Genomic DNA, 24,879 nt, shown 5'->3' with positions numbered 1-24,879 from the left:
TTCACGATGAGCTTTGGAAGCTCGTCCATGAAATGTGCTGCTGCCTTGTGGTCCGCAGAAGCTGACTACCCTGTAATCTTCATGTTTTTTATCCCAAAATGCTGCAAAATTTTTCAAACCAACCTTTGCTGGCTTGGAAAGACGTCTCTAGGGTTGCGGCATCTTGATTAGTAGACTGTTGGGGATCAACCTCCGTGAAGTGGAATAGAGACTTTTCTTATGGATGATAAGCTAGTCGACAGCGATGCCCTTATGATGCTGGTTCTCAATCCACAAAAGACATTATCCATCTTAATCATGCCCTTTTCCCTCACCCTGGACACAACCTTTGCACTGCGAGGGGCACTAGCAGCCATGACAGTACTAATCCTCACTGCATTCTCTAAAACCTCATGGCTCTGTCATTCACGCCAAAAAGTCTTCCAATGGCAGCGTATTTCATCCCGTCCTTACCCTTATCCAACACTTTAACCTTTTTTTCAAAGGTCATGACCTTCCTCTGCCATTTAGCAGTCTTTTCTTAAGTAGAAGCAGCTCTCTTGGGGCCATGATATTGAAACAAAGGCAAGGCAAAAGTTGGGCAAAATATGCTGAGGTGATGCAGATGTATACACGAGGACACACGAAGCACGAGTGATTCCATGAGTGGCGCAAAGCAAGCCCGGTGCAAAGGAGTATGGGCTGTTTGAAATTGCCGTGCTAGAAGAGTACTTCTCAGAAACCCGCGAGTATGGGATTTTGTATTAATAGGTTATGAGGTTTTCTTTGTCACAAAGGAGGGAAATCGCAAAGAATGAACCAGCAAAAAGCAAGGGCGGACTGTATCCATTCATTAGAAAATTACACTCTAGCATCTCCCTCAGTCCCTTCAGCTGATAACAGTAGAATGATGAGAAACTTGATCTTCCTCATTCGTATTTTCTTTAGATTAAACTACCCAGGTTAGCTTTTCGGTCTCGTGAAATTAAAGCTCTCTTAATGGACCTTGATGCTTATGGCTTTTTTTTTCTTTTTTTTAAATGCAGATATCTTAGCTCCTAAGTTATCAGATATTTCAACACAAATTAACAAGAAGGGGTTCTTAAAGCACTTGTGAAATTGGTAATGTTACTTCATTATGTAAATGAATTTATGGTAGCTTAAGTTCAGCTGATTACCGCAAAATTTCCATAACTCCCATATTACTTAAAGTTTGTAAACGTCTTTTGACAAAACGTTTAAATGGGTTTGCTGAAGGAAATCATCTGTTCCTTAGTTTGCAATTTAGCTTTTGCAAAGGCCTTGGAGCATGTCATACCCTTCTTACAATCTGCAATGCTGTACAGAAATCTATTGATTGTGGACAGGAAGTTCATATGATTGGCCTTGATTTTAGTGTTTGCTTCCTTTAACTGTGTTAATCATGAGGCCCTTGTTTTTAAACGTAAACAGTGGGTAGTGGGTGGGTCATTTTTCAGCATCTTTATTGAATTTTTAAGTAATAGATTGCAAAGAGTTGTTGTTGATGGACACCATAGGGAGTTTAGGAATGTGATACATTGTGTCCCTCAAGGAAGGAGTGATCTTGGCCCATTACTTTTTATGCTATATACACATATGTGGTTTTGTCTAGAAAACAAGCTCATTGCGTGTTTTCTAGACCAAAGTTATGGGGCGTGAAGTTGAACTGTAACAATACTCAAAGTTGTATCCTTCTCTCTATTTACGGTCCATTTTCCCTTTGCCTACACATACACTTAAAAGTCTAGCCTATTCTTTACATGTTCTCCTCTGTCCTCTTATACCTAACAACTCTGAGATTACCAAACATTTCTTCTCTCAAGGGGTTAACTACTGCACTGTAATTTTGTGGCTACTTTCCTCTTAGTAAGGGTAGAAGAGACTCTAGCTATGGTAAGCAGCTCTTCTAGGAGAAGGACACTCCAAAATTAAACCATTGTTCTCTAGTTTTGGGTAGTACCATAGCCTCTGTACCATGGTCTTCCCCTGTGTTGGGGTAGAGTTCGCTTGCTTGGGGGTGCACTTGGGCACACTATTCTATCTTATTTCTCTTCCTCTTATTTTTTTAAAGTAATTATAGTTTATATATGAAATATTTATTTTATTGCTGTTACTGCTCTTAAAATATTCTTATTTCCTTGTTTCCTTTCCTCACTGAGCTACTTTTCCCTGGGCTTATAGCATCTTGCTTTTCCAACTAGGATTGTAGCTTAGCAAATAATCACAATAATAAAAATAGTAAGTACAGTATATCCCACTTGAAACATTTCATAGCCACAAAATGGCCAGATCAGTGGAATAACAAAATCTGGTGGTAATGAGAGAAATAAAGCCAATTGTTTCTCTAAGTGAATCTGCAATGCAAAAATAAAGGAAGATTGAAGTCATTTTAGCCTGATTGAGCATAGGTTATACAAAACTTAGACATTAGTAATAGATGCTCACATCTCGTGAAGCATTACCAAGTTGCAATCAATCTCACTGTAATTTAATCAATGAACATATTTTTAGCAATTGTAAAGTTTTCGAAAGAGAGAGAGTATCATATTTTGGTAACAAAAGTTTGTCAACCTGAAAATTTCTGTTTTTAAGATTTCAACTTTTTTTTTTTTTTTTTAGAAACATACTGTAGGTTTTATAGATAAGATATAAATTTATTTTCATCATAGATTTTACCTCATAATATATTTTTTTATTCCTGAGCTTTACTCATTTGAGTGTTAGATCTTTTAATAATAATAATCCAATAGAAGACGGTATTGTTGTCAGTTTTATACATTTAAATGTATTACACTTAATTTGTGAATGATTGTAGTGTGATAGATATTATATATGAGATGACTTTCTGCATCCTATTATGGTTATATCTGAAAGTATCATCATAAAGGTATATTGATCTCACAATTAAACAATTGTAGTGTAGAACAAACAATATCTTTTAGGTAAAGCTTTGATGTCTGTCATTTACTTCCTTACAGTAAGGGTGATTGTAAAAATGAAATTTGTTTATGGTTGTATTTACAGGAGGTATGCAAGCTTGTAATGGATGCAAGTTTAGTAACAGTGCTTCATGACTTAAAGGCTGTTTATCTCCTCGGTCGAGGAGAACTCTATCAAGCCCTAATTCCAGCCCTCACTCATTTTATGAAGGCAGCTGGTTCTACTAATGGTAAGTAATCTATAGATATTTTTTTTATATATAAACATTATGACAGTGTCCAAAATATAATAATGTTTTATTTTATCTAAGTACTCATGGTGTTCCTAGGAGAGTAAAGTAAAAAATTTTGTATATAATCAATATTTAGAATCTGAAAAATTTTGATTACTCTTAGGTATCACCTACTAACAAAGGAATTTCAAATTTTCTAAACTTACAGTTCGGTCCCGAAATATGCGATTCCCCATTTATGCGGTTGCTAGTTTTGACAAATAAATTTTCTGTATCTGCGAAGCTGTTCAAAGTCTGGGAGTCAGCACTACAAAATGTATCAAATCTATTGTCTTTTTTGGGCTTGAGCCATGTCGTCCTGATGGAAGTTCCCTTCGGCAGCTTCCTACTGTATAATATTTCTGCGAGTGATATTACAAGAGAATTACTGTCAGGTATCATGGGGTTCTAACCCCCGGAACGACCATCCTAAAATATTGTGTATAATCAGGGATGTATCCGAAGATAACCATAGATATCTGCACCCCCAATAGACTTTACCCAGTCTAATCAACTAGAGGAAGGATAAGTGAGGAGCTGTTACATATCCTCTCACCCTAAGGTGCCCGCGTTCGTCTCTGAAGCCCCATTATTTTCCTTGCAGCATAGACCTATTGTTTTTTGTTGTTTCGTTGTGAGCTCTTTATCAGCTTTTTTGAAGTTTTTCTTTGTATGATGGCTTCCTTTTCGTCGTCTAAGTTGAGTCCAGCTAGCTTGGACGTCTTGTTATTGTACCCGATCGCCCTTATTTCTCGTGTTCACTTAGTTTATTTTATAAGTTTCACGTTAGCTAGTATTATTTTAGCAATACGATGCTTTGGACTTTATTTTATGTTTGCTTTTACATTGCATTGTTGAATTTTATGTTTTTGATGGTGCGTGTCAGTTTCGGGTTTAAAAATGATATTTTCATAATAAAATAAATTTTTTAACATACTTACCCGGTAGTTATATATAATTTAATTCCCACCCTCCTCCCCTCTAGAGACTATGGGCATGGAAGATCTGAGGAATCATGGAATGGTTCCAGGTACCTCGCTGGAGGGCGCGCAGGTGTTACACCTGGCTACCCAATCTACGATTGCCGCGAGTTTTGAAATTTCTGCCGGACGTCAGGGACGTATAGCTATATATATAACTACCGGGTAAGTATGTTCAAAAATTTATTTTATTATGAAAATATCATATTTTGTTTTTCAGAAAATATTTGTCCAGAGATTAAATAAAACTAGCTTAGAGTCAAATTTACGCTACGTAGTACTCATGACGATCGATACAGTCCCACAAAATACTTTGTATCGTTATTTAATATTTCGATAATGGGAATACTAATATTAATTGTTAGCCTATTGGATTCTCATTCAAGCCCTTGGCGAAAGAGTAGAATCTCTCGCAGCTGGCAGGATTAAATTATGGTCCGATGTGAAAGAGTTAAAAAGTGCAAGTGTCAGTGCTAAAATCAGTGCAGTGGAGGGTGAGGCTGCTCAGACCTGTCGTTCTCCTAGCCCTGGACCTCTTCCAAGCTCCCTAACCCCTGGAAGAAGGAATGTCTACAGGCGAAGGGAGGTGAGAGGCGTTAGCTCCCGAGCAGTCGTCCCCTCAAGCGTACCTGTTGACGCTTCCCACGACGCTCGCCCTCGTCATGGGAAAGGCGAGGTAAAAGTGTTATTTTCGCCGTCGGATGACGCAGTTCACAGATGGGGCTGGCATCTTATGTATTTCCCTTCCTACTCAGAGGGAAGTCCTCCGGCCAAGCGGCCCTCTACTTCGGTATGAGCCAAAAGAGCAGCCTGCAGACAAGAAGAGAGTTGTTCTCGTCATGACGCCAACGTCAGGATTCTAAACCCCATGATACCAAGCGTCGGAAAGCCAAGCGTCAAGAAACTGGACATCGTGACGCCAAGCGTCAGAACCCTGGAAGGCATGACGCCGAACGTCAGAACCCTGGAAGGCATGACGCCGAACGTCAGAACCCTTGAAGGCATGACGCCGAACGTCAAGAAGTTGGAGGTTTTGACGCCGAGCTTCAGAACCTTGGAAGTCATGACGCAGAGCGTCAAGAAGTTGGACGTCGTAACGCCGAGCGTTAGAGCCTTGGACGTCAAGCTACTAACGCTGCTGTAAGAGTTAGACATGATGTTGACCTATATAGACTATTCAAAATTAGTGTGAATCATGCAATAGGAGGAAGAACTTTTTGTTATGCTGCACCGAGACTCTTCATCGACCTTCCGCTTGATGTCAAGAATAGCAAAAATGTGGCATCTTTCACAAAAAACCTGAATACTTATATCTTTGAAAAGTGTTATAATAATAGTGATCTGAAAACTATTGAGCCTGAATACAAATGCTAGCAAATAATCCAGAGCAAAATATAAACTGGAAAGAAATTATTTTCACACATCAATGCCCGCCTGAACAGACTCTTAGTGTCTGATGGAGGGCGAGAAATAAACCCCTAAAAGTAAAAATAAAAGTAAGTCATGAAGCCGAGCATCAAAAACACGGACTTCATGGCTCCGGGCATCAAGTTTTTGGACACCATGACGCCAGGCGTCAAGATTTTGGATGTCATGACTCCAGGAGTCATGAAAAGGAGGAGTCGACGTCGAGGAAACAGGACGTCTTGACTTCAGTACGAGGACAATCTGAAGAAGGGAATGACGACTGTCATCTTTCCCCTGGTTATCTTTTAGAGGATGTTTCAGAAGAAGAGGACCCGAAAAACCACCATTCTTCGGCATACCGGAAAAGGCTTATGAGAGTTTTTTTCTGGAGTCTTCCCTGAGAACTTTGTTCCTGCTGCTTCTCGTTCTCCGCCTTCAGAATTTACGCTCTGGAAATCTTCGAAGGAGTCTCTTTTTACGAAGATGGTTTTATCTCGTCCATCCAAGAGAGCCTTAAAGGTTATGGGAGACTGGATGCAATCTTAGAAAGACCAGGGGAAAAACAATTTTCTTGTTTTTCCTCCGGCCAGATTAGCATTCAGGTCGAGTGTTAGGTACGAAATTGGAGAAGCTCTCGGCCTGGGAGTCCCTGCCTCTGCCCAAGGGGACTTCTCGAGTCTGGTGGACGCCCCTCGTTGGACGGCCATGAAAAGGACTTAAGTCTTTTGGTCAACTTCTGAGTTGGACCACCTGCTCAAAGGCATTTCTAGAGCCTTCGAAGTTTTTGATTTCCTCGATTGGACTCTGGGAGTCTGGGGAAAAGGATAGATGCTCTGAAGGATGTCAACACAGAAGGTCTCGTCCATATTATGTCATTTGTGGGCAAGGCGTTGAGAGATGGGGCCAATGAGTTAGCGGCACTTTTCTCAGCAGGTGTCCTTAAGAAAAAGGGCCCAAATGTGCGCTTTTCTGGTGAATGGGGTTACGCCCATGGAGAAATCTGAGCTGCTTTATGCACCTCTTTCTTCGCTCCTTTTCCCGCAAGATATGTTCAGAGAAGTCTCTTCTGTGTTAGCCCAAAAGGCTACACTAGATCAAAAGTACAGGCGATTCAACAGCAAATGTCGCTTTTATTAGAGGAGGTGCGAGATCTAGGGTCACCAGGCTTTTACAATCGCTTGTTCCTGGTTCCCAAGAACTTGGGGGATGGAGACCAGTACTGGATGTGAGTGCGCTCAACGTCTTCGTACGGAAGACGAAATTCACAATGGAATCAACAAAATCAGTCCTAGCGACAGTCAGAAAGGACGACTGGATGGTCTCGTTAGACCTTCAGGATGCGCATTTTCACATCCCCATCCATCCAAACTTCAAGAAATACCTTTGATTCGTGTACAAAGAGGAGGTATTCCAGTTTCGGGCTCTTTGATCTGGACTTAGCACCACGCCTCAAATATTCACAAAGTTGATGTCCAATGTAGCGGGAATGCTGCATTCGAGAGGTATCAGAGCCTCTCTGTATCTGGACGACTTGCTCCTCAGAGCTCATTCCTACATTCGCTGCCTGGAGGATCTGCAGATCACGGATTTATCAGGGGAATCCTTTCCTCGCTAGAGCAGTTTGTCTCCTTGGGAAAGCTGATTCTTCGCCCACTTCAGTTCCATCTCAATCAGCATTGGAACAAGGGGATAGAATTGGAGACAAAGTGTATTCCCATTTCAGAGCCTATAAAGCAATGTTTTCTGTGGTGGAACGACCCTGTCAAGCTCCAAGAGGGTCTTTCTCTAGAGCAGAGGAACCCAGACCTAGTGTTGTGCTCCAACGCCTCGGACTTTGGGTGGGGAGGAACCCTGGGAAAGTTGGAAATCTCGGGTTCCTGGACAAAAGAACAGTAGACCCTCCATTTAAATCAGAAGGAGCTGTTGGCAGTCTTTTTAGCTCTCAAAGGGTTCAAAAATTCAGTTCTGAACAGGGGGGTGCAGGTCACCTCAGACAACACTACGGTGTTGGCCTAGATAGGCAAGCAAGGCGGAACCCACTCGAGGTCTCTTTACGAGACGTTGAGAAATCTCTTTTACTGGACAATGCAAAGGAACGTGAGTCTAGTCACAGGATTCATTCAAGGGGAAAGAAATGTGATGGCAGATAGTCTGAGCAGAAAGGGTCAAGTCTTGTCAACAGAATGGACACTTCATCAGGAGGTCTGCAAGAGCCTGCGGCAGACGTTGGGTTGTCCTTGCATAGACCTGTTTGCCACAGCAAAAGCGAAGAGACTAAAGACTTACTGTTCTCCAGTGCCAGATCCCGAATCAATTCACATAGGCACATTCCTCATGAACTGGTCTCACCTAGTTGTGTACACTTTTCTGCTATTCAAAATAGTACACAAAGTGATGCAGAAATTTGTGTCGCACAAGGGCACCAGAATGATCCTAGTGGTCCCCTTTTGGCCGACAAGATAGTGGTTCACAGAGGTACTGGAATGGAAGGTGGACACACCGAGAAGTCTCCCTATGAGAGTAGGGCTACTCAAACAACCACACTTGGAAAGGTAGCACCTTAACCTCCAAGCTCTACATCTAACTGCCTTCAGACCATCGAAAAACTCACGAGAGCTAGAGGTTTTACGAAGGAAGCAGCTATTGCGATTGCGAGAGCAAGGAGAGCTTTCACCATCGAGGTTTACCAGTCCAAGTGGTAGGTTTTTAGAGAATGGTGCAGAGACAACTCTTTTTCTTCTTCCAGTACCTCTGTGAGTGACTCGGATAGCTGACTTCCTTTTGTAACTTTAAAGGAGGCGTAAGTTTTCGACCTCAACCATTAAGGGGTACAGAAGTATGTTAGCCGCTGTCTTCAGACATAGAAATTTGTACTTGTCTGATGATAAAGATCTCCAGGACCTTTTCAGATCCTTCGATACCACTAAGGAAGGACATCAGGACCCACAGGCTTGGAATCTAGATGTAGTCCTGAAGTGAAATTCATGCCTTCAGCAAAGCTGTAGGCTTTAGACATAACAAGGCTTTCTGCTCCTTACAACTGGGGTTTCTAACAAAGAACGAACGCCCTTCACAACCTTAGCCCAAGGTTTTTGAGATTCCGAACCTTACGGATTTGGTTGGAGAGGAATTAGAGAAGCTCCTGTGTCCAGTAAGAGCCCTGAAGTTTTACCTGGAGAGAACGAAGGATTTACCTGGTAAGTCAGAAGCACTTTGGTGCTCAGTCAAAAAGCCTTCTCTCCTAATGTCAAAGAAGGCTCTATCCTTCTTCATCAGACACTTAATAAAAGAAGCTCATTCACTTTGTAGTGAGGCGGATCTCAAGATTTTGAATGTCATAGCACATGAATTTAGAGCAGTAGCAACCTCTCTACCCTTCAAACAAAATGGGTCCTTGCAGAGTATCATGGACACGACATTCTGGAGGAGCAAATCGGTGTTTGCCTCACACTATTTGAAGCAAGTACAGACTTTACGACCCTCTTAATGAGAGAATGCCTTGATGAAGTCATTGAGCTTCAGCACGGCATTTCACTCCCGTGCTGAAACTTGGTGATGGGCAAGAGGGCTCTCGAAATTGGGGAAATTACTCCCCCAGTTCGAATCTAAATTTCTCTCTTTCTTATCTTTTTCTTCCTCTTTATATTGCTTCAACCTTCTCCTAATATTATAAACTTTCTTTCATGATGCTGTCCCAACCCTATGAGTAAAATTTTCCATATATATATATGTTTTTTTTTACATATATATATGTATGTTTATCTTTTTTTCTCTCTCTCTTTATGGCATGGATGTTTCTACATCTGTTATTGCCACTTGGGCGGATGTTTCTACATCCGGTATTGCTGCCTGCTTTGATGAATGGGAAAGGGGTCACGGTTGGGAGGTGTTTGTGCTCAAAGCTATATGTGAGAGTATTGGATGATCTCAGCCATCCCGAAGATGGTTTGGACCTTTTTGGCGGAACTATTCTCAAGTGTTGGGTCTTCGGAATCCAGGGGGATCCAATGCTTGGGGTAGGACTCTCGGCTTTTGGCCGGAAGCCCGTCATTACAGATATGGGGAGGATGATTCCATAGTTTTTTGGTCTCAGTCCTAACAGGCGGGTTCAGCTTACACTTGTGCCTCTATATCTGTTTTGATGCTATCCTTCGGGTAGGGTATGGAGTGGACCATCTGGGAAGTATACTCTCACTGTGCCGGTAGTGAAGAGTGCAAATTTCCTTCCCAACATGTGATGCCTTAATGTTCTCAAGCAGGTAAATCAAACTTCAAAATAATCACTCTTTTCTTTATTCTGATGGATTCTTGTGACAATGACCCCACCTCCCCTGGATATGCTGACTCGCCCCCGGCACTGTTGACGACCTCTGGCAATTCATTTAAAGAAAACTCCGTTGACGACGTAGGAACTAAAAAGGACTATTCTTTAAACATTCAGAAAAAGGGTAATTTGGGCAACACAGGAAAACTGAATGTCCTGCACGTTACCCAAATCCCTTTAGAAGCTAATTATGATGTGCTACATAAAATATTTGAGTGTTACGGATCAATAAAAGAAATTAGAATGAAACTTCAAGATGATAATTGGGAATCTTGGTTATCATTTAATTGTCATGAGGAAGCATTTAATGCAAGCCGTAATATTGTTAATATTAAAGTAGGTAATATGAGTATTAATGGTGCTCTGTGTGATGGGGCACCTAAAGATCTGGATGTCTACAGACCAGCAGACTGGGCTGATAAAGATATAGAGGCAGATATGCCATCCCAAAGAAAGCCAAAACCACCAATGTGGCTTCTTGCTCAATCTGTAGGAGGTACGGAAAATTATTTCAAGATCTGCAAATTTCTTCAGAGGAAGGTAGGTACGATCGCACCTGGAGATATATCTCGATTCGGGAAGAAAAGTTACTTGATAAAGGCCAAGTCATACACACAGTCTGTTATACTGTCCAATTTGAAGACAGTAAATGATGATATAAAATTGGAAATCAAACCCCATCTAAACTTTAGCTATGGAAGAGGAGTGGTTTTTAATAGGGATCTGTATGAATTTACTGAAGAGGAGATATTGGCTATGTGTCCTCTATCAGTGTGGAAAGTACATAAAGTACCTGGAACATCAATGATTGTTCTTACTTTCCAGGATGCTGATGTACCTTTCCAAATAGACATAGAAAACGAAAGGATCAGAGTTCAACCTTTTAAGCAGAAGCCACTGCAATGTTATAATTGCTTTAAATTTGGACATCCTTCCAAAGTTTGCAATAATGAAAAAATTTGTAATACTTGCTCCAATATTTACCATGGGGATTGTACACTTGAGGCAAGGTGCTTAAACTGCAACTCTAATCATAAATCTAATGATAGGAGCTGCCAGTTTTATAAGTTAGAAGAGGCTTCCCTCAATAAATCAATTCTTGAACATGTAAGCGTTGGGCATGCCAAGAGATTATTAAATAAATCTAATACTTATGCAAAGACATTAAAAACAGGAGAAAAAGTTCCTCGGGAATCATCTCACCCACCTACTACTATAGGTAGTTCTCGAAAAAGGAATTCACCATCTATTGATAATGTGCTGCATAAGACAAGAACATCTCCTCCTAAAGATTTATCATTGAGTATCAACCAAAAGACATTGCCCACCACTATCAAACCTTTGTCCCCCATTACAAAGGATAGTACTAACCTCTCCCAGGCCATATCCTTGCCTGATTTAATGGAGATTCCACCTGACACCAAGTTATCAGGTGTACCTGTAGTGGGGAAGGTACAAAAACCTGGTAACTCGCAACCTATTAATCGTAAAAGAGAGAGACCTCCATCTCTCTCACCCCCTTCCATAAGAAGTACCAGAATTATGATATCACATAAATATGATGTTTTGTCTGTTGATGTTGGCGATCAACCAGAAGACAATTTAAATAAATCAGAAATTCAAGTTGAGGTCCACCATCCCCCTCAACAAATATATAAAAAGATACAAAGAAAAACACCAACGTAAAACCCAACATAACAAGACCATCTCTGAAGAAACCTACAGGTAATAATGTTAGATTAAAAACTGCTAATGGGAAGACCTCATCCAAGATGTCTTCCCGAAATAATCCATAGTTTTCTCCTCAATTTTGCAATGGAACTGTCAGGGTTTAAGGGCAAAATTTGAAGAACTTAAGCTCCTAATTCATGAACATTCCCCCATAATTGTATGTCTACAGGAAAGTATTCTTGATGCTAACACTCCTAGTCCTCGAGAGTATGTTAGCTATAGAACACCATATAATCATCAAGCAGGGAGCCATGGTGGAAGTCTCATGTACGTTCGTCGAGATGTTCCCCAAATACCTATGTCTATATGTACAACACTGCAGGCAGTGGCTGTACAAATTGATATAGGAAGAAAATATACAATATGTTCTCTCTACTTGCCTCCAAATGATAATATTTTATATGATGATTTAGCAGAGGTCATTCATCAACTCCCTCAACCATTTCTCTTACTGGGAGATATGAATGGTAGACATCCTTTATGGGGTGATATTTTAGCAAACACAAGGGGCAATATTATCTCATCAATTGTGGAGAATGAGGATGTGGGACTCCTTAATACAGGAGAGCCCACACACTTCCATGTTCAGACAGGTACCTTGTCAGGCATTGACCTTTCAGTTGCAAGCTCTAACTGCCTTCTTGATTTTGATTGGAGGACATTAGATGATTGGCATACTAGTGATCATGCACCAATCATTATAAACACCAACAAGGGTCCGCCTTTGCAAAGATCGCCACGTTGGAATCTAGACAAGGCAGACTGGGTTAAATTTTCTGAGCTAAGTGAAATCGAAGGGAGAGCAGAACAGTTTGAAAGTATTGATGATGCCATAGACCTACTGAATGGAACTCTTCATACAGCAGGAGTCAATTCAATTCCCAAAACAACAGGGTTATTCAAACGACGACCAGTCCCGTGGTGGTCTTCAGAACTAACTGCACTCCACAGAGCCACAAGAAGATCTCTAACACGATTGCGTAGACGCAGAACTGATGAGAATTTAATTATGTACAAGAAATGTAGAGCACAGTTCCGTCGTGCTATGGAAGAAGCAAGGCGCCAGTCATGGATGTCTTTTGTTTCCTCCATTAACAGTAGAACACCACCATCTTCTGTGTGGAGGAAAGTAAAAAAGATAGCTGGTAAATTCGCCCCCAACCCACCACCATTGTTGAAGGTGAATGGCCAGTATGTAACTGAATCAAATGAAGTTAGCAATGCCTTGGCTAATCATTTTTCAAATGTATCCAGCAAGTGTGAAGGAGCCCCTGGTCACCAGTATAGGAGCACTGAAGAAAAGAAAATTTTAAATTTTGCAACAAGAAGGGAAGAGTCGTATAATTCTCCTTTCACTGAAAGAGAATTTGATTCCGCACTTGCTCATTGCAATGATACAGCCCCTGGACCCGATGGAATTCCATATGCAATGATTAAACATGTACATTTTAATACAAAGCTATTTATTTTAAGCATTATTAATAGAATATGGCAGGATCATAGTTACCCAAGTGTTTGGGAACTAGCCATTATTTTAGCCTTTTTAGAACCCGGTAAAGACAAGTTTTTAGCAGCAAACTATCGTCCTATTGCATTGACATCTTGTTTATGTAAAATCATGGAGAAGATGGTCAATGCAAGGCTGATGTGGTACCTTGAAAAGAAAGGTATTTTATCACCGATTCAATGTGGATTCCGAAAAATGCACTCAACGACTGATGTGTTGATACGACTTAAGTCTTCTATTTATGAAGCTTTTGCTTCCAAACAGCACCATGTTACAGTATGTTTTGACCTTGAAAAGGCATATGATACCACATGGAGATATGGTATACTTAAAACCATTCATGAAATCGGATTGAGAGGAGAGCTGCCACTATTTATTCAGGCATTTCTTTCACGTAGAGTTTTTCAAGTGAGAGTTGGGGATACTCTATCAGAGAGTAAGTGCCAGGAAGGAGGAGTTCCTCAGGGTAGTGTGCTGAGTGTAACCCTTTTTGCACTAGCAATTAATGGGATATCCTCAGCCATTCCCCAGGCTGTTCTCTCAACATTATTTGTGGATCTCTCAATATCATTTGCTGGCACTAGAATGGCAATGGTTGAGAGAAAAATCCAACTCGCTATTGATAAAATTATCCAGTGGGCTGACATGAATGGATTTAGGTTCTCGACAAGTAAAACTACCATTGTCCATTTTTGTCGTATCCGGGGAGTACATCCAGACCCGGATATATACATTAAAGGTCAACGGATACCATGTGCAAGAGAAGCTAAATTTTTAGGTTTGATATTTGATTGTAGGCTTACATGGGTTTCTCACTTAAAAGCGTTAAAAGCTTAATGTGTTGAAGCTCTGAATATCTTAAAAGTATTGTCCCATACATCATGGGGGGCAGACCGCAATACTATTTTAAAATTATACAAGCCCTTGATTTTTTCCAAAATTAGTTATGGTTGTGAAATATATTCTTCAGCCACCCCAAGCCGGCTAAAAATACTAGACTCGATACATCATGCAGGTATTAGATTGTCTACTGGAGCTTTTAAAACCTCGCCTATCCCAAGTCTCCTTGTTGATGCTGGAGAGTTACCTCTAGACCTTCACCGAATGTCTTCCATTATTCGGTATTGGTTTATATTGCAAAGACTCCCTAACTCTCTAGCCTTTCAGACTGTAAGCCTCGTAAGACACGCATCATACTTTGAGTTGCACCCAAAATCTCCTCAACCTTATGGCTTTCGGGTGAAACGATTATTAAATAGTCTGGATATAATTAGAAATAAGGTACTTCCATTCAAGGTATCATCAACGCCTCCATGGAAGTTACCAGAGATATCTTTTTGTAAATATTTTATTGGAGATAAGAAGAATATGTCAGACCCAGAAGCCAGGTGTCTTTTTAATGAACATTTTAAAGAACATAGAGGATCAACTTTTATCTATACTGATGGCTCCAAATCTGATGCTGGCGTTGGATTTGGAGTTCATAGTAATGGTTTTAATTGTAGAAATGCACTTCCTCTGACCGCTTCCATATTTACTGCCGAACTGTATGGCATATTAACCGCTATTGAGAAAATAGCGTTGGAGAAGGAGGGTAATTTTACAATTTTTAGTGATGCAAGGAGTGTCCTTCAAGCTATAGAAGTTTTTAATTCTAATAACCCTTTAGTTTTAAAGATTTTAGAATGGCTTTTTATTATTGGACGGAGAGGTATAACAGTTCAATTTTGTTGGGTTCCAGCACATTTAGGTGTGTCTGGGAATGAGAAGGCAGATTCACTGGCTAAGAAGGCTGCATCCGAGTTGCTGCCAAGAAGGTATCCCATTCCCTGTAATGATTTCTTACCTGACATCAAGAAATTGGTTTGCAATAAATGGCAACAGCAATGGGATAGCCTAGATGGGAATAAAATGCAAGAGGTAACAAATGACATATCTCCTTGGAGGTATAATATGATGCCCCGAAAATGGGAGACGTCTCTTTGTCGTCTTTAGATGTCAGGATGCCTGAAAACTTTAAATCATTCATTCATTCTTTGTCGTCTCCGTATTGGTCACACTCGGTTGACACACGAGTTTCTGCAGAAGGGCCAACACCAACCGTATTGTGACGACTGTTTAGTACCTCTAACAGTAAGGCATTTGTTGACCGAATGCCCCAATTATAACAACTTAAGGAATAGATATTTGTTTGAGGCTCGAGGTGAGGGTGGCAGGTTCATCCTTGCCAAGATTCTTGGAAATGATGTGTCCTACCATGCAAGTGGCATTTTTAGATTTATTTCAGAAGCAGGTCTTCTGAAAAATATTTAACTTTTATGACATTCAACTTTTATGATTTTAATTGAATACTCTTTTTTTTTATTTTTTTTTTTTATTTTTTATTTTTGTATACATTAATTAAATGTTACCGGCGTCAATGACCTCAGATGTCAGGATGCCTGAAACCTTTAAATCAATCAATCAGACTTTACGAGGACTGCTACACTCTGGAACCATTCGTAGCAGTGAGTGCAGTAGTGGGAGAAGGATCTACCACTACAATCCCATAACCTAATACCCCTTTTCTTCTCTTGGAACTATTAATTTTTTATGGTGGTTTGGAGACTGGACGCAGTCTTCCACAAACATTGATTTGCAGTCAGGTGGTCAGTTTGTTCCTTGAGAGTGCCTGGAACAAGGGTATTGGAAGAGGTCCTGTCACATAGAGGTTATACACCAGTTTGACAGCTCCCAGAGGTCTTCAGCCCCTTGGGTTGGTCGCTGGATCTCTTAAGGAAAGTGGACATAATGAGGCGGGAAATCATTGAAGTCAGCTTCCTTAACAGGTACGAACCCTTAAGTTGGTTTATTAACTCTTAGGTAAATTCCAACGATGTTGGCTGTCTCTGACCCTCCACCAAAGGTGTCAATCAGCTATATATATAACTACCAGGTAAGTCAGATGTTTAAAAATGATATTTTCATAATAAAATAAATTTTTGAACATACTTACCTGGTAGTTATATATAATTTAATTCCCACCCTCCTCCCCTTGAGAGACTAAGGGCATGAAAGATATGAGGAATAGTTGGAATGGTTCCAGGTACCTGGGTAAAGGGCGCACCGGTGGTACACCTGGCTACCCAATCGGCGATTGCCTTGAGTTTTGAAATTCTACTGTGACGTCAGGGACTAAAGCTATATATATAACTACCAGGTAAGTATGTTAAAAAATTTATTTTATTATGAAAATATCATTTTTAAACATAAAACTTAACCGCTGGTTATATAAGAATGGCCGTAGTCCCTGGACGCCCGGCAGAAATTCAAAACTTGTGGCAATCGCAGATATGCCAGGTGTACACTAGTGCCCTCACGGTAGATAGGCCGAACTATTCCAACCAATTCAGACCTCTGCCGCTTTCGCTGGCAACAACAATTGGAATTCACTCGTGATTAACCTGGATTTTAGCAGTATTTTGGTGATGTACTCCTATTTTCGGGTTCTGGCATTTGCTTATTTTTGTTTGTTTGATCTGTGATCACGTGTTTATAACTTAAAAGGTAGGATTAGGAGTTTTTCTACCTATTTTAAAGCTAACGAAAGCATAATGGCGATATGTAAACATCTCGCCTCATCTATGACGTCACAGCCATATGACGTAAGCTAAAGTCTGACTTGCTTTTTACAAAGAATGATAAGTGAATACTTTCTTACAGAGTAACAAGTTACAAATTAAGTTATAAATTTAAAGGATTATGTTATTTTAAGAAAATTTTTGTCCTTTCAATAGGTTTTCTTTGGATAATCTTCGATCTGTTTTCAAGATTAACTAGCGTTCAGTTTATTTATGCTACGCAGTTTTCAGTCTACCGTTACGATATTACAATTTCTCTTTGTATCGATTTTTATGAATAGTACATTCTTCTTACAAACTCAAGTTTTAAGTTGTACTAGATAAAAGGACCCTGTTATTTTGCAATTTATTGGTCCTTTTAGTATTTTTCTTTAGTCAGAGATTGAAGAAAGTTACGGTTCAGTTAATGTTTATACGATGTAGTATTCTTGACAATCGATATACTGTAGCTCACGATTCTGTGTATCGTTGTTTACTTGGTTTTTGGAATACTAAAATTTTTCATATAATAATTATAGATGTTCCAATTGTTACTGGTGATAATTCGCCTTTTATTGGAACCCCTTAATATAAGGGTTGGTTTTGATATATAGATATATTCTTTTCCTATATCTATTCAGGTAATATGTTAATATTTTATATTGAATATTTTGTTGCATTTACAGTATATGGGATTCAGTAACTTTTGCATTCCCATTCAAACCCTTGACAGAATAGTTAGTCTCTCTCTACGGGGGTCATTTTGTTTAAGAGCGTGTATACTTTGGTTTTTAAACAATTATGAAAATATAATTTCTGGGCTCGAACCTGTGCCGCCCAGTGAATAAGCTCCATTTAGCACTTATTCTTAGGTAATTTACTGCTAAATATACCAGAGAAAAAATGTAAAGGAGTGCTAGGTTAACTAGCTCGCTCACCTATTGGTGTCGGTATAAAATTGGGCGTATAATCCAGAGGTCCCGCACTATTTAGATTCATCCACGACAGAAACCCCAATAGAGGAGAGCCGTTCAACCTCACTCGGTACTACTAACACTGCATCCGCTCAGAACCCAACTCCTTTTAGCATGTCTTGTGTTGTAACCCGCTTTTTTGTTGTGCTCTCGTTTTTCCACTTATTTTCATTGGATTAAGGCTTCTTCGTCGGTTTCCCTGGAGACACCGTCTAAGTTAAGAACCAAGCTTGGTTTTGCTGTGTTTTGAGCAACCTAGATCGTTTAATATTTGAATTATAGGAGTTTATTCTCTTCGTTCATATCGATCTTGCTTGATTCCACTTACAGTTGGTACTCCTGTTTTGAGAGCTTTTAGTTTCACTCGCGGTGTTACTATATGTATTATTTTTATTATTTTTATTATTAATTTTATTTGTTATTGTGGATATTCATTATTTAGCGTTTAGAACCCTCGTGGTTCACTTTTTGGGCCGATATCATTTACGTATCGTTATGGCTGCCGACCTTCGTTGCTAGGCGGCAATGTTATTTTTAAGCCATCAGGTGTGTCTTTTGTGATTTAATTATTATGTTGCATGCCTTGCCCAAAAATTTTTATGTGTTTATTTTATATTATCAACGCTATCACTATTATAATGAATATTGTGCTATTACTCCGTTTGATCTGTCTGGTTGGGGATCGTCAGTTGGTAGCCCTGCTGCTCCGTATCACGTGATCCTCCCCCATGCTCCCCCTCTCGCTAGGTGGGCGGCTAGGCTTCTCTCCCCCCCCCCTCCCCTAGGGGACCGTTGCCTTCCCTCCTTTTAGAGGGGGTAGTTCAGTGTTTATGGACTTTGTCCTCCGGGTGTCCCGGCGGGTTCGTCTCTGTCTAGTCTGGTTGGCCACCGGTCAACAGTGTTGGATCCCGGTGCACCCTATTTTATATTCACTTATCACACTGGTTTATGTTATATGAAACCCTCTGGGTTCGGTTGGCGGTTCTTATCTACAGTTCCGTCCCCCTATTAATTTATAACAGTTCCTATGATTATATATAATGATTATATGACAGATCACTATCCCGGAGTTCCTATACGAATTGGTTTTGGATACTTTTATTTCCCGGCCCGGGGCTTAGCCTCGCCCCGGGAAATCAGACACCATGTGTCTTAATTTCTTGTTGTTGCATCCTTTTTTATGCTCCCGGCTCGACCGGAATGGATGGCTATACTTTAGTCTTAAGCTAGACTTATGTTTAGGCCCGGGTCCTCCGGACCCGCCCCTACTTAAGAATATTACAGTTAAGCTCTAATCTTGTGTTAGGCTTATGTTAGGCCCGGGTCCTCCGGACCCGCCCCTACTTAAGAGAATTACAGTTTCTCATATACTATTCTTTTTATAGATGGTGCATTGTCAGACGACGGCCTGTGCAGCTGTTCTACATCAGCCCTGCGGCCATACCGTCTGTCGGTCTCACGCCCTCTGCGGAGTGCAGCTGGAGGATGTCGTGGTATGGCACCCGGATAACTGTGTGGTCTGTTTTGACCTCGTTACCACCCTTGGATCTGACTCGGTGAGTCCCGTTGGCTATGTTGCCTTCTTATTTATCTTACCTTTTTTGGCATACATACACTATTTAGTAAGATATCTATGGTCTTGAAGGACCACTGGGAGTCTTCCCTTTTTAATTCCCACTATTATTTCAGGCATCCCCGGAGCAAAAGTCTGCGGCTCGGGCCACACTGAAAGTGTGGGTTGGTGGTTTTGCCCGGAACGTGAAGTCCAAGCGGCCGTACGTCCTCTCCGAGGACTACTGTTCCTTGATTTACCCCAACGCCAAGTCTTCAGCCGCTGTGGCTAGGCATGTTGCAGCTCCCATCATTGCCCACATTGATGCCACCATAGCGGGGTTCATTGATCCAGAGCAGGATCCGTCGGACGCCCCCGGGGATCTAGAAGACAATGTTGCCTCCATGAACCTTGACGTGGAACCCATGTTATTGGATGATCCAGATACAGGTAGGGTGGTAAGTGAGGCAGGTGTTTCCGGCGCTGAGATTCCTATCCTCAGCCCCTCTCTTTCTTCTTCATCTGATCGCTCTTCCTTTCATGGTTTTTCTGGGGACCGTGATTCGTCCCAACGATCACACTCGGTTCCCCCCAAGAATAAGTCTAGAACCTTACCTAAAGCTCATAAGCCTCATAAGGCTTCTCATGGTTCTAAGCAGAATACAAACCTGTCATCTAAGGCTTCTGGCTCCTCCTCTAAGTCTCGCGACCCGGGAGTTCATTCCGCCACTCCGGCTGCTAGCCCGGGCCTTTCCGAATCAGCCATGCTTCGCATCGTGTCGGAGATGCAGGCCAAGTTGGTATCAGAGATGCAGTCTAAGATGGACACGATGTTCTCTAACATCGGTCAGAGACTTGGGGCATTAGAGCAAGGTGCTCCGGAGCGAGTCCAAAGCTCTCTCATCCCGGATGCCTCTAAGCTCCCGCCGTTTGCCAAGAATAACCCTTGGCGTATGGCTCTTCATTCCCCGTTCTCAGACGGAATGTTAACTTTGGAGGGTCTTGGCACTCGTCCCCTAGAGGACTTTGAATTCTTTCCTCCTGGTCTGGCATTTCCATTTCATGGTTATGCCAGGCTTACCGAGGAAGCTTTGGTTCGGTTAGACAAGGTCCCCAAAGAGACAGTCATCTTTCCTAAAGAGCAAGCCCAATCTGTGTGGGCCAGATTCCTGAATGACATCGGCTGCACCAACACCATGTTGACTCCTTATAAGAGCTCCTTCACAATGTTCTTAATGGACAAAAACACCGTGACTCCATGTGTCAATAAGGTAGCAGAGCTTGCCTTCCAATATGCTCTGGAGGAGAAGCCCTTGCCTCCCATCCGAGAGGTGGATCCAATCTCCCTCCTTCTTCCTTCAGGCATTGAGTGTTGGGACAACGTCCATACCACTTTTACCTCTGGCAAGCTAGCAGCAGACTGTGCTTCAGTAATGTTTAGTGAGCGGCTTCCCCGTCTCCCGGAATCCCTCATTAAACAGGAGTATGATTCCCGCCTACGCGTTGGCCGTACTCTGAACTTGGCCACTTCCACGGAGTCGATAGCCTTGACTTACGATACTGAGAGTATTTTTAAGTCTCTCAACAAGGCTACGTTGCAGTCATTATACTATGACCTGTATGACTTCGCTACTGCTAAACGCAGGTGTCGCAAACATGTCCTGGCAGAGGCGACTATTAGGCATGAACCTAATAAGCTTATCCGGTCCTCCTGTTGGGGTCCAAATCTCTTCCCTGAGGTTCTTGTAGAGGAAGTCTTGGCGGAGGCCACTAGAGTCAACCAGAGCCTTAAAGCCCGTTGGGGTTTGACTCCTAAACGTAAATATGACCCTGCAAATTACCAAGCCCGGGGTAGGAAGAAGCTCCGTCCATATACCTCCACCCAGTTCAGGCAACAGCAGAGTGGTTCGTCCAATTTCCGGCTGCCTCTTCCCCCATCTCCTGTTGCCCCTGCACAGCCTTCCACCTCTCAGGCTCCTTCGGACGACTATGTCACCGTTCTGCTCCCTAAGAGCCAGCTTTCCGGTGCCTCCGCCACTTCTCCTGCCTTTAACCAGTCTTATGAGGCTCATAGCTCTTCCCAGAGTTATGGTAGAGGTAGAGGCTACCACCGTGGTTCTAACCAGAACAAAGGCAGGGGAAGAGCTTTTCGCAGGGGAAAGAACTTCCGAGGCGGACGTGGAGGCAACTCCTCAAACCAATACTGAGGTGCAGCAGGTAGGGGGGAGGCTCTATGCCTTCCGCAACAAATGGAGGTTCAGTCCCTGGGCTTTCAGTATCATCTCCAAGGGACTGGGGTGGAGTTGGATTCAAGGACCTCCTCCTCCGAACAAATTTCATCAACATTCCACTCCGGACCTGGTCGAATTTGTCCAGGATCTTTTACAAAAGAACGCCATACAAGAAACGAAACACCTGAAGTTTCAAGGTCGGCTGTTCAGTGTCCCGAAGAAGGATTCAGACAAGAGAAGAGTGATTCTAGACCTATCCCTTCTCAACTTGTCCATTCAATGCGACAAGTTTCGAATGCTTACCGTCTCGCAGGTGCGGACCTTACTTCCCCGTGGGGCCGTCACCACCTCTATCGATCTTACAGACGCCTATTATCACGTCCCGATAGCGAGACACTTCCGTCCGTATCTAGGCTTTCGCTTAGGGGACAAAAGTTACTCCTTCAAGGTGATGCCTTTCGGGCTCAACATCGCCCCAAGGATCTTCACAAAGTTAGCAGAAGTCGCTGTTCAGGAACTCAGAAATCAAGGGATTCAAGTAGTAGCCTATCTGGACGACTGGCTCATTTGGTCAGACACCTCCCAAAATTGCCTAAAAGCCACTCACAAAGTCATCCATTATCTTCAATCTCTAGGCTTCCAGATCAACTTCAAGAAGTCCCGTCTTCTTCCAAAATCGAAGTTCCAATGGCTCGGCCTGCAATGGGATCTTATATCTCATACTCTGTGTCTTCCCAAACCCAAGAGGTTAGAGATTGCAAGGAACACCAAACGCTTTCTCAAAGACAAAGTAAGTTCCAGACGACTCCAAGAGAGGATTCTGGGGTCCCTTCAGTTTGCCTCAGTGACGGATCTTCTTCTGAAGGCAAAATTGAAAGATATCAATCGTGTCTGGCGTTCGAGGGCGAACCGGAAGCTCCGGGACAGGAAAGTCCGCCTTCCTCCCATTCTACGGGAAAGACTTCTTCCTTGGACAAGAGCAAACAGTCTGTCAAAGTCCGTTCCCCTTCGATTTCCGCCTCCGAAGTTAATCATTCACACGGACGCATCCTTATCAGGTTGGGGCGGCTATTCTCAGCTCAGGAAAGTTCAAGGTCTTTGGTCCCCCTTGTTCCGCCAATTTCACATCAATGTGCTGGAGGCCATGGCAGTTCTTCTAACCCTGAAACGTCTCGCTCTTCCCAAGAGACAACACCTTCGTCTGGTCCTCGACAGCGAAGTGGTGGTTCGCTGCCTCAACAGAGGCGGGTCAAAGTCAGGGCCTCTGAACCATGTTCTAGTAGCCATATTCTCCCTAGCAGCCTTGAACCGTTGGCATCTTTCAGCAGTCCACCTGGCGGGAGTCCGGAATGTAGTGGCAGACGCCCTGTCCCGGACCTCCCCTCTAGAATCGGAATGGTCACTCGATCTAAAGTCATTTCGGTGGATTCTCTCTCAGGTTCCCGGTCTCCAAGTGGACCTCTTCGCCACGGAGTCCAACCACAAATTGAGAGTATATGTGGCTCCCAATCTAGACCCTCAGGCTTACGCCACAGACGCCATGTCTCAGAATTGGGACATCTGGGAAAAGATTTATCTCTTTCCCCCGGTGAATCTTTTGCTGAAAGTTCTAGACAAGCTGAGATCCTTCAAGGGACAAGTAGCCTTGGTCGCACCCAACTGGCCCAAGAGCAACTGGTATCCTCTCCTGCGAGAGTTGAGACTATACCCTCACCCGATACCCAATCCGGTTCTGTCTCAGATAGTACAAACACGCGTTGTGTACGCTTCCTCAAACATTCAGAGCGCCCTAACTTTATGGACTTTATGAAGTTTGCGGCCATGCATGGTGCCAATATTGATCCTCAAAACACCCTGTTCCTAGAATCGGATAAACGGGATTCCACCATCCGCCAGTATGACTCTGCAGTTAAAAAGTTGGCAAAATTTTTGATAGACTCAGACGTGAACTGTATGAACTTGAACCTTACAGTCACTTTCTTTAGATCTTTATTAGAATCAGGTCTGGCAGCCAATACTATCACCACTATTAAATCTGCTTTGAAAAAGATCTTCCTAGTGGGTTTTAACATAGACTTAACCGACTCTTTGTTAGCTTCAATTCCGAAAGCCTGTGCCAGACTGAAACCGGTTACTCGTCCTACCCCGGTGACCTGGTTCCTTAATGATGTACTCAAATTGGCTTCTGATACCCTTAACAGTTCTTGCGATTACATTCCCCTTCTCAGGAAAACACTTTTCCTGGTGAGCTTGGCTTCCGGGGCAAGAATTTCTGAACTGGCAGCCTTGTCGAGAGACCCGGGTCATATTGAGTTCCTGCCTTCGGGAGAGGTCCTTCTTTCACCTAACAAATTCTTTTTGGCTAAGAACGAAGACCCTCAGAACAGATGGTCCTCCTGGAAAATTGTTCCCCTCACGCAAGACCCGTCTCTGTGCCCTGTTACTACTCTTAGGTCTTATTTATCCCGGACCTCCTCTAACTCCTCGGGGCCTCTATTCGTTAGAGAACAAGGCGGTACCATTACTATTAAAGGGATCAGGCAACAAATTTTGTATTTTATTAAACAAGCTAGCCCTGACTCTTTTCCTCTTGCACATGATATCAGAGCGGTTGCTACTTCGGTGAACTTTTTTCACCACATGAATTTTACGGACCTTTCCAGGTATACAGGGTGGAAATCACCGTCAATGTTCAAGAAACACTACCTTAAACATTTGGAAGCCCTAAAATTTTCTACAGTAGCTGCAGGGAGCGTAGTTGCTCCCAGGTAACTCACAGGTTAATGCCTTGTCTCTTTATCTCTCCCTCTTACCTGCCTCATTTATACCCTATTGTATTCGTTGGTCTCGCACCTGAATACTGTTATTATATTTGTAAATTTTTAAACTCCTGAGTATCTGTATATATTATCACTCACGGCATTATTATACCTACCTTATTTGTCAATTGTCTACCAAGTGGATTTATGTTCATATTTAAGATACCCTTATAATTGTTTTTTGGTACTCATCTCTGATTAAAGCATCCTGTATTTCCCTTACGCTTATGTTTTTTCCTTTATTTTGCAAGTTTGTTGACATTTCTCTTGTATAGATTCACTGGGCGGCACAGGTTCGAGCCCAGAAAAGGGATTTTGACGTAGGAAAAATCTATTTCTGGGCGAGGGACCTGTGCCGCCCAGTGAACCCTCCCAGCTCCTCTCCCTTGGAGTCCCCAAACTTTGGGTGCTAAGGAGTTGGGTTCTGAGCGGATGCAGTGTTAGTAGTACCGAGTGAGGTTGAACGGCTCTCCTCTATTGGGGTTTCTGTCGTGGATGAATCTAAATAGTGCGGGACCTCTGGATTATACGCCCAATTTTATAC

General features: G+C 42.3%; 1 protein-coding gene across 2 annotated transcripts in view; it reads left to right on the top strand.

The window, feature by feature from the left end:
• LOC137615276 (gamma-tubulin complex component 4-like) overlaps positions 1-24,879 on the top strand; it is an 818,550-nt gene that overhangs the window by 616,979 nt on the left and 176,692 nt on the right. For both annotated transcript variants that reach the window (XM_068345005.1, XM_068345006.1), the window contains exon 8: positions 3,025-3,169. In XM_068345005.1, the coding sequence (XP_068201106.1) occupies positions 3,025-3,169 (145 nt within the window). The remainder of the gene's footprint in view (positions 1-3,024; positions 3,170-24,879) is intronic.

The sequence above is a fragment of the Palaemon carinicauda genome, chromosome 21 (assembly GCF_036898095.1).
Source record: "Palaemon carinicauda isolate YSFRI2023 chromosome 21, ASM3689809v2, whole genome shotgun sequence".
NCBI lineage: Eukaryota > Metazoa > Arthropoda > Malacostraca > Decapoda > Palaemonidae > Palaemon > Palaemon carinicauda.
Note: the sequence above shows the minus strand (reverse complement) of the source record. Positions and strands in the feature narration are given on the sequence as shown.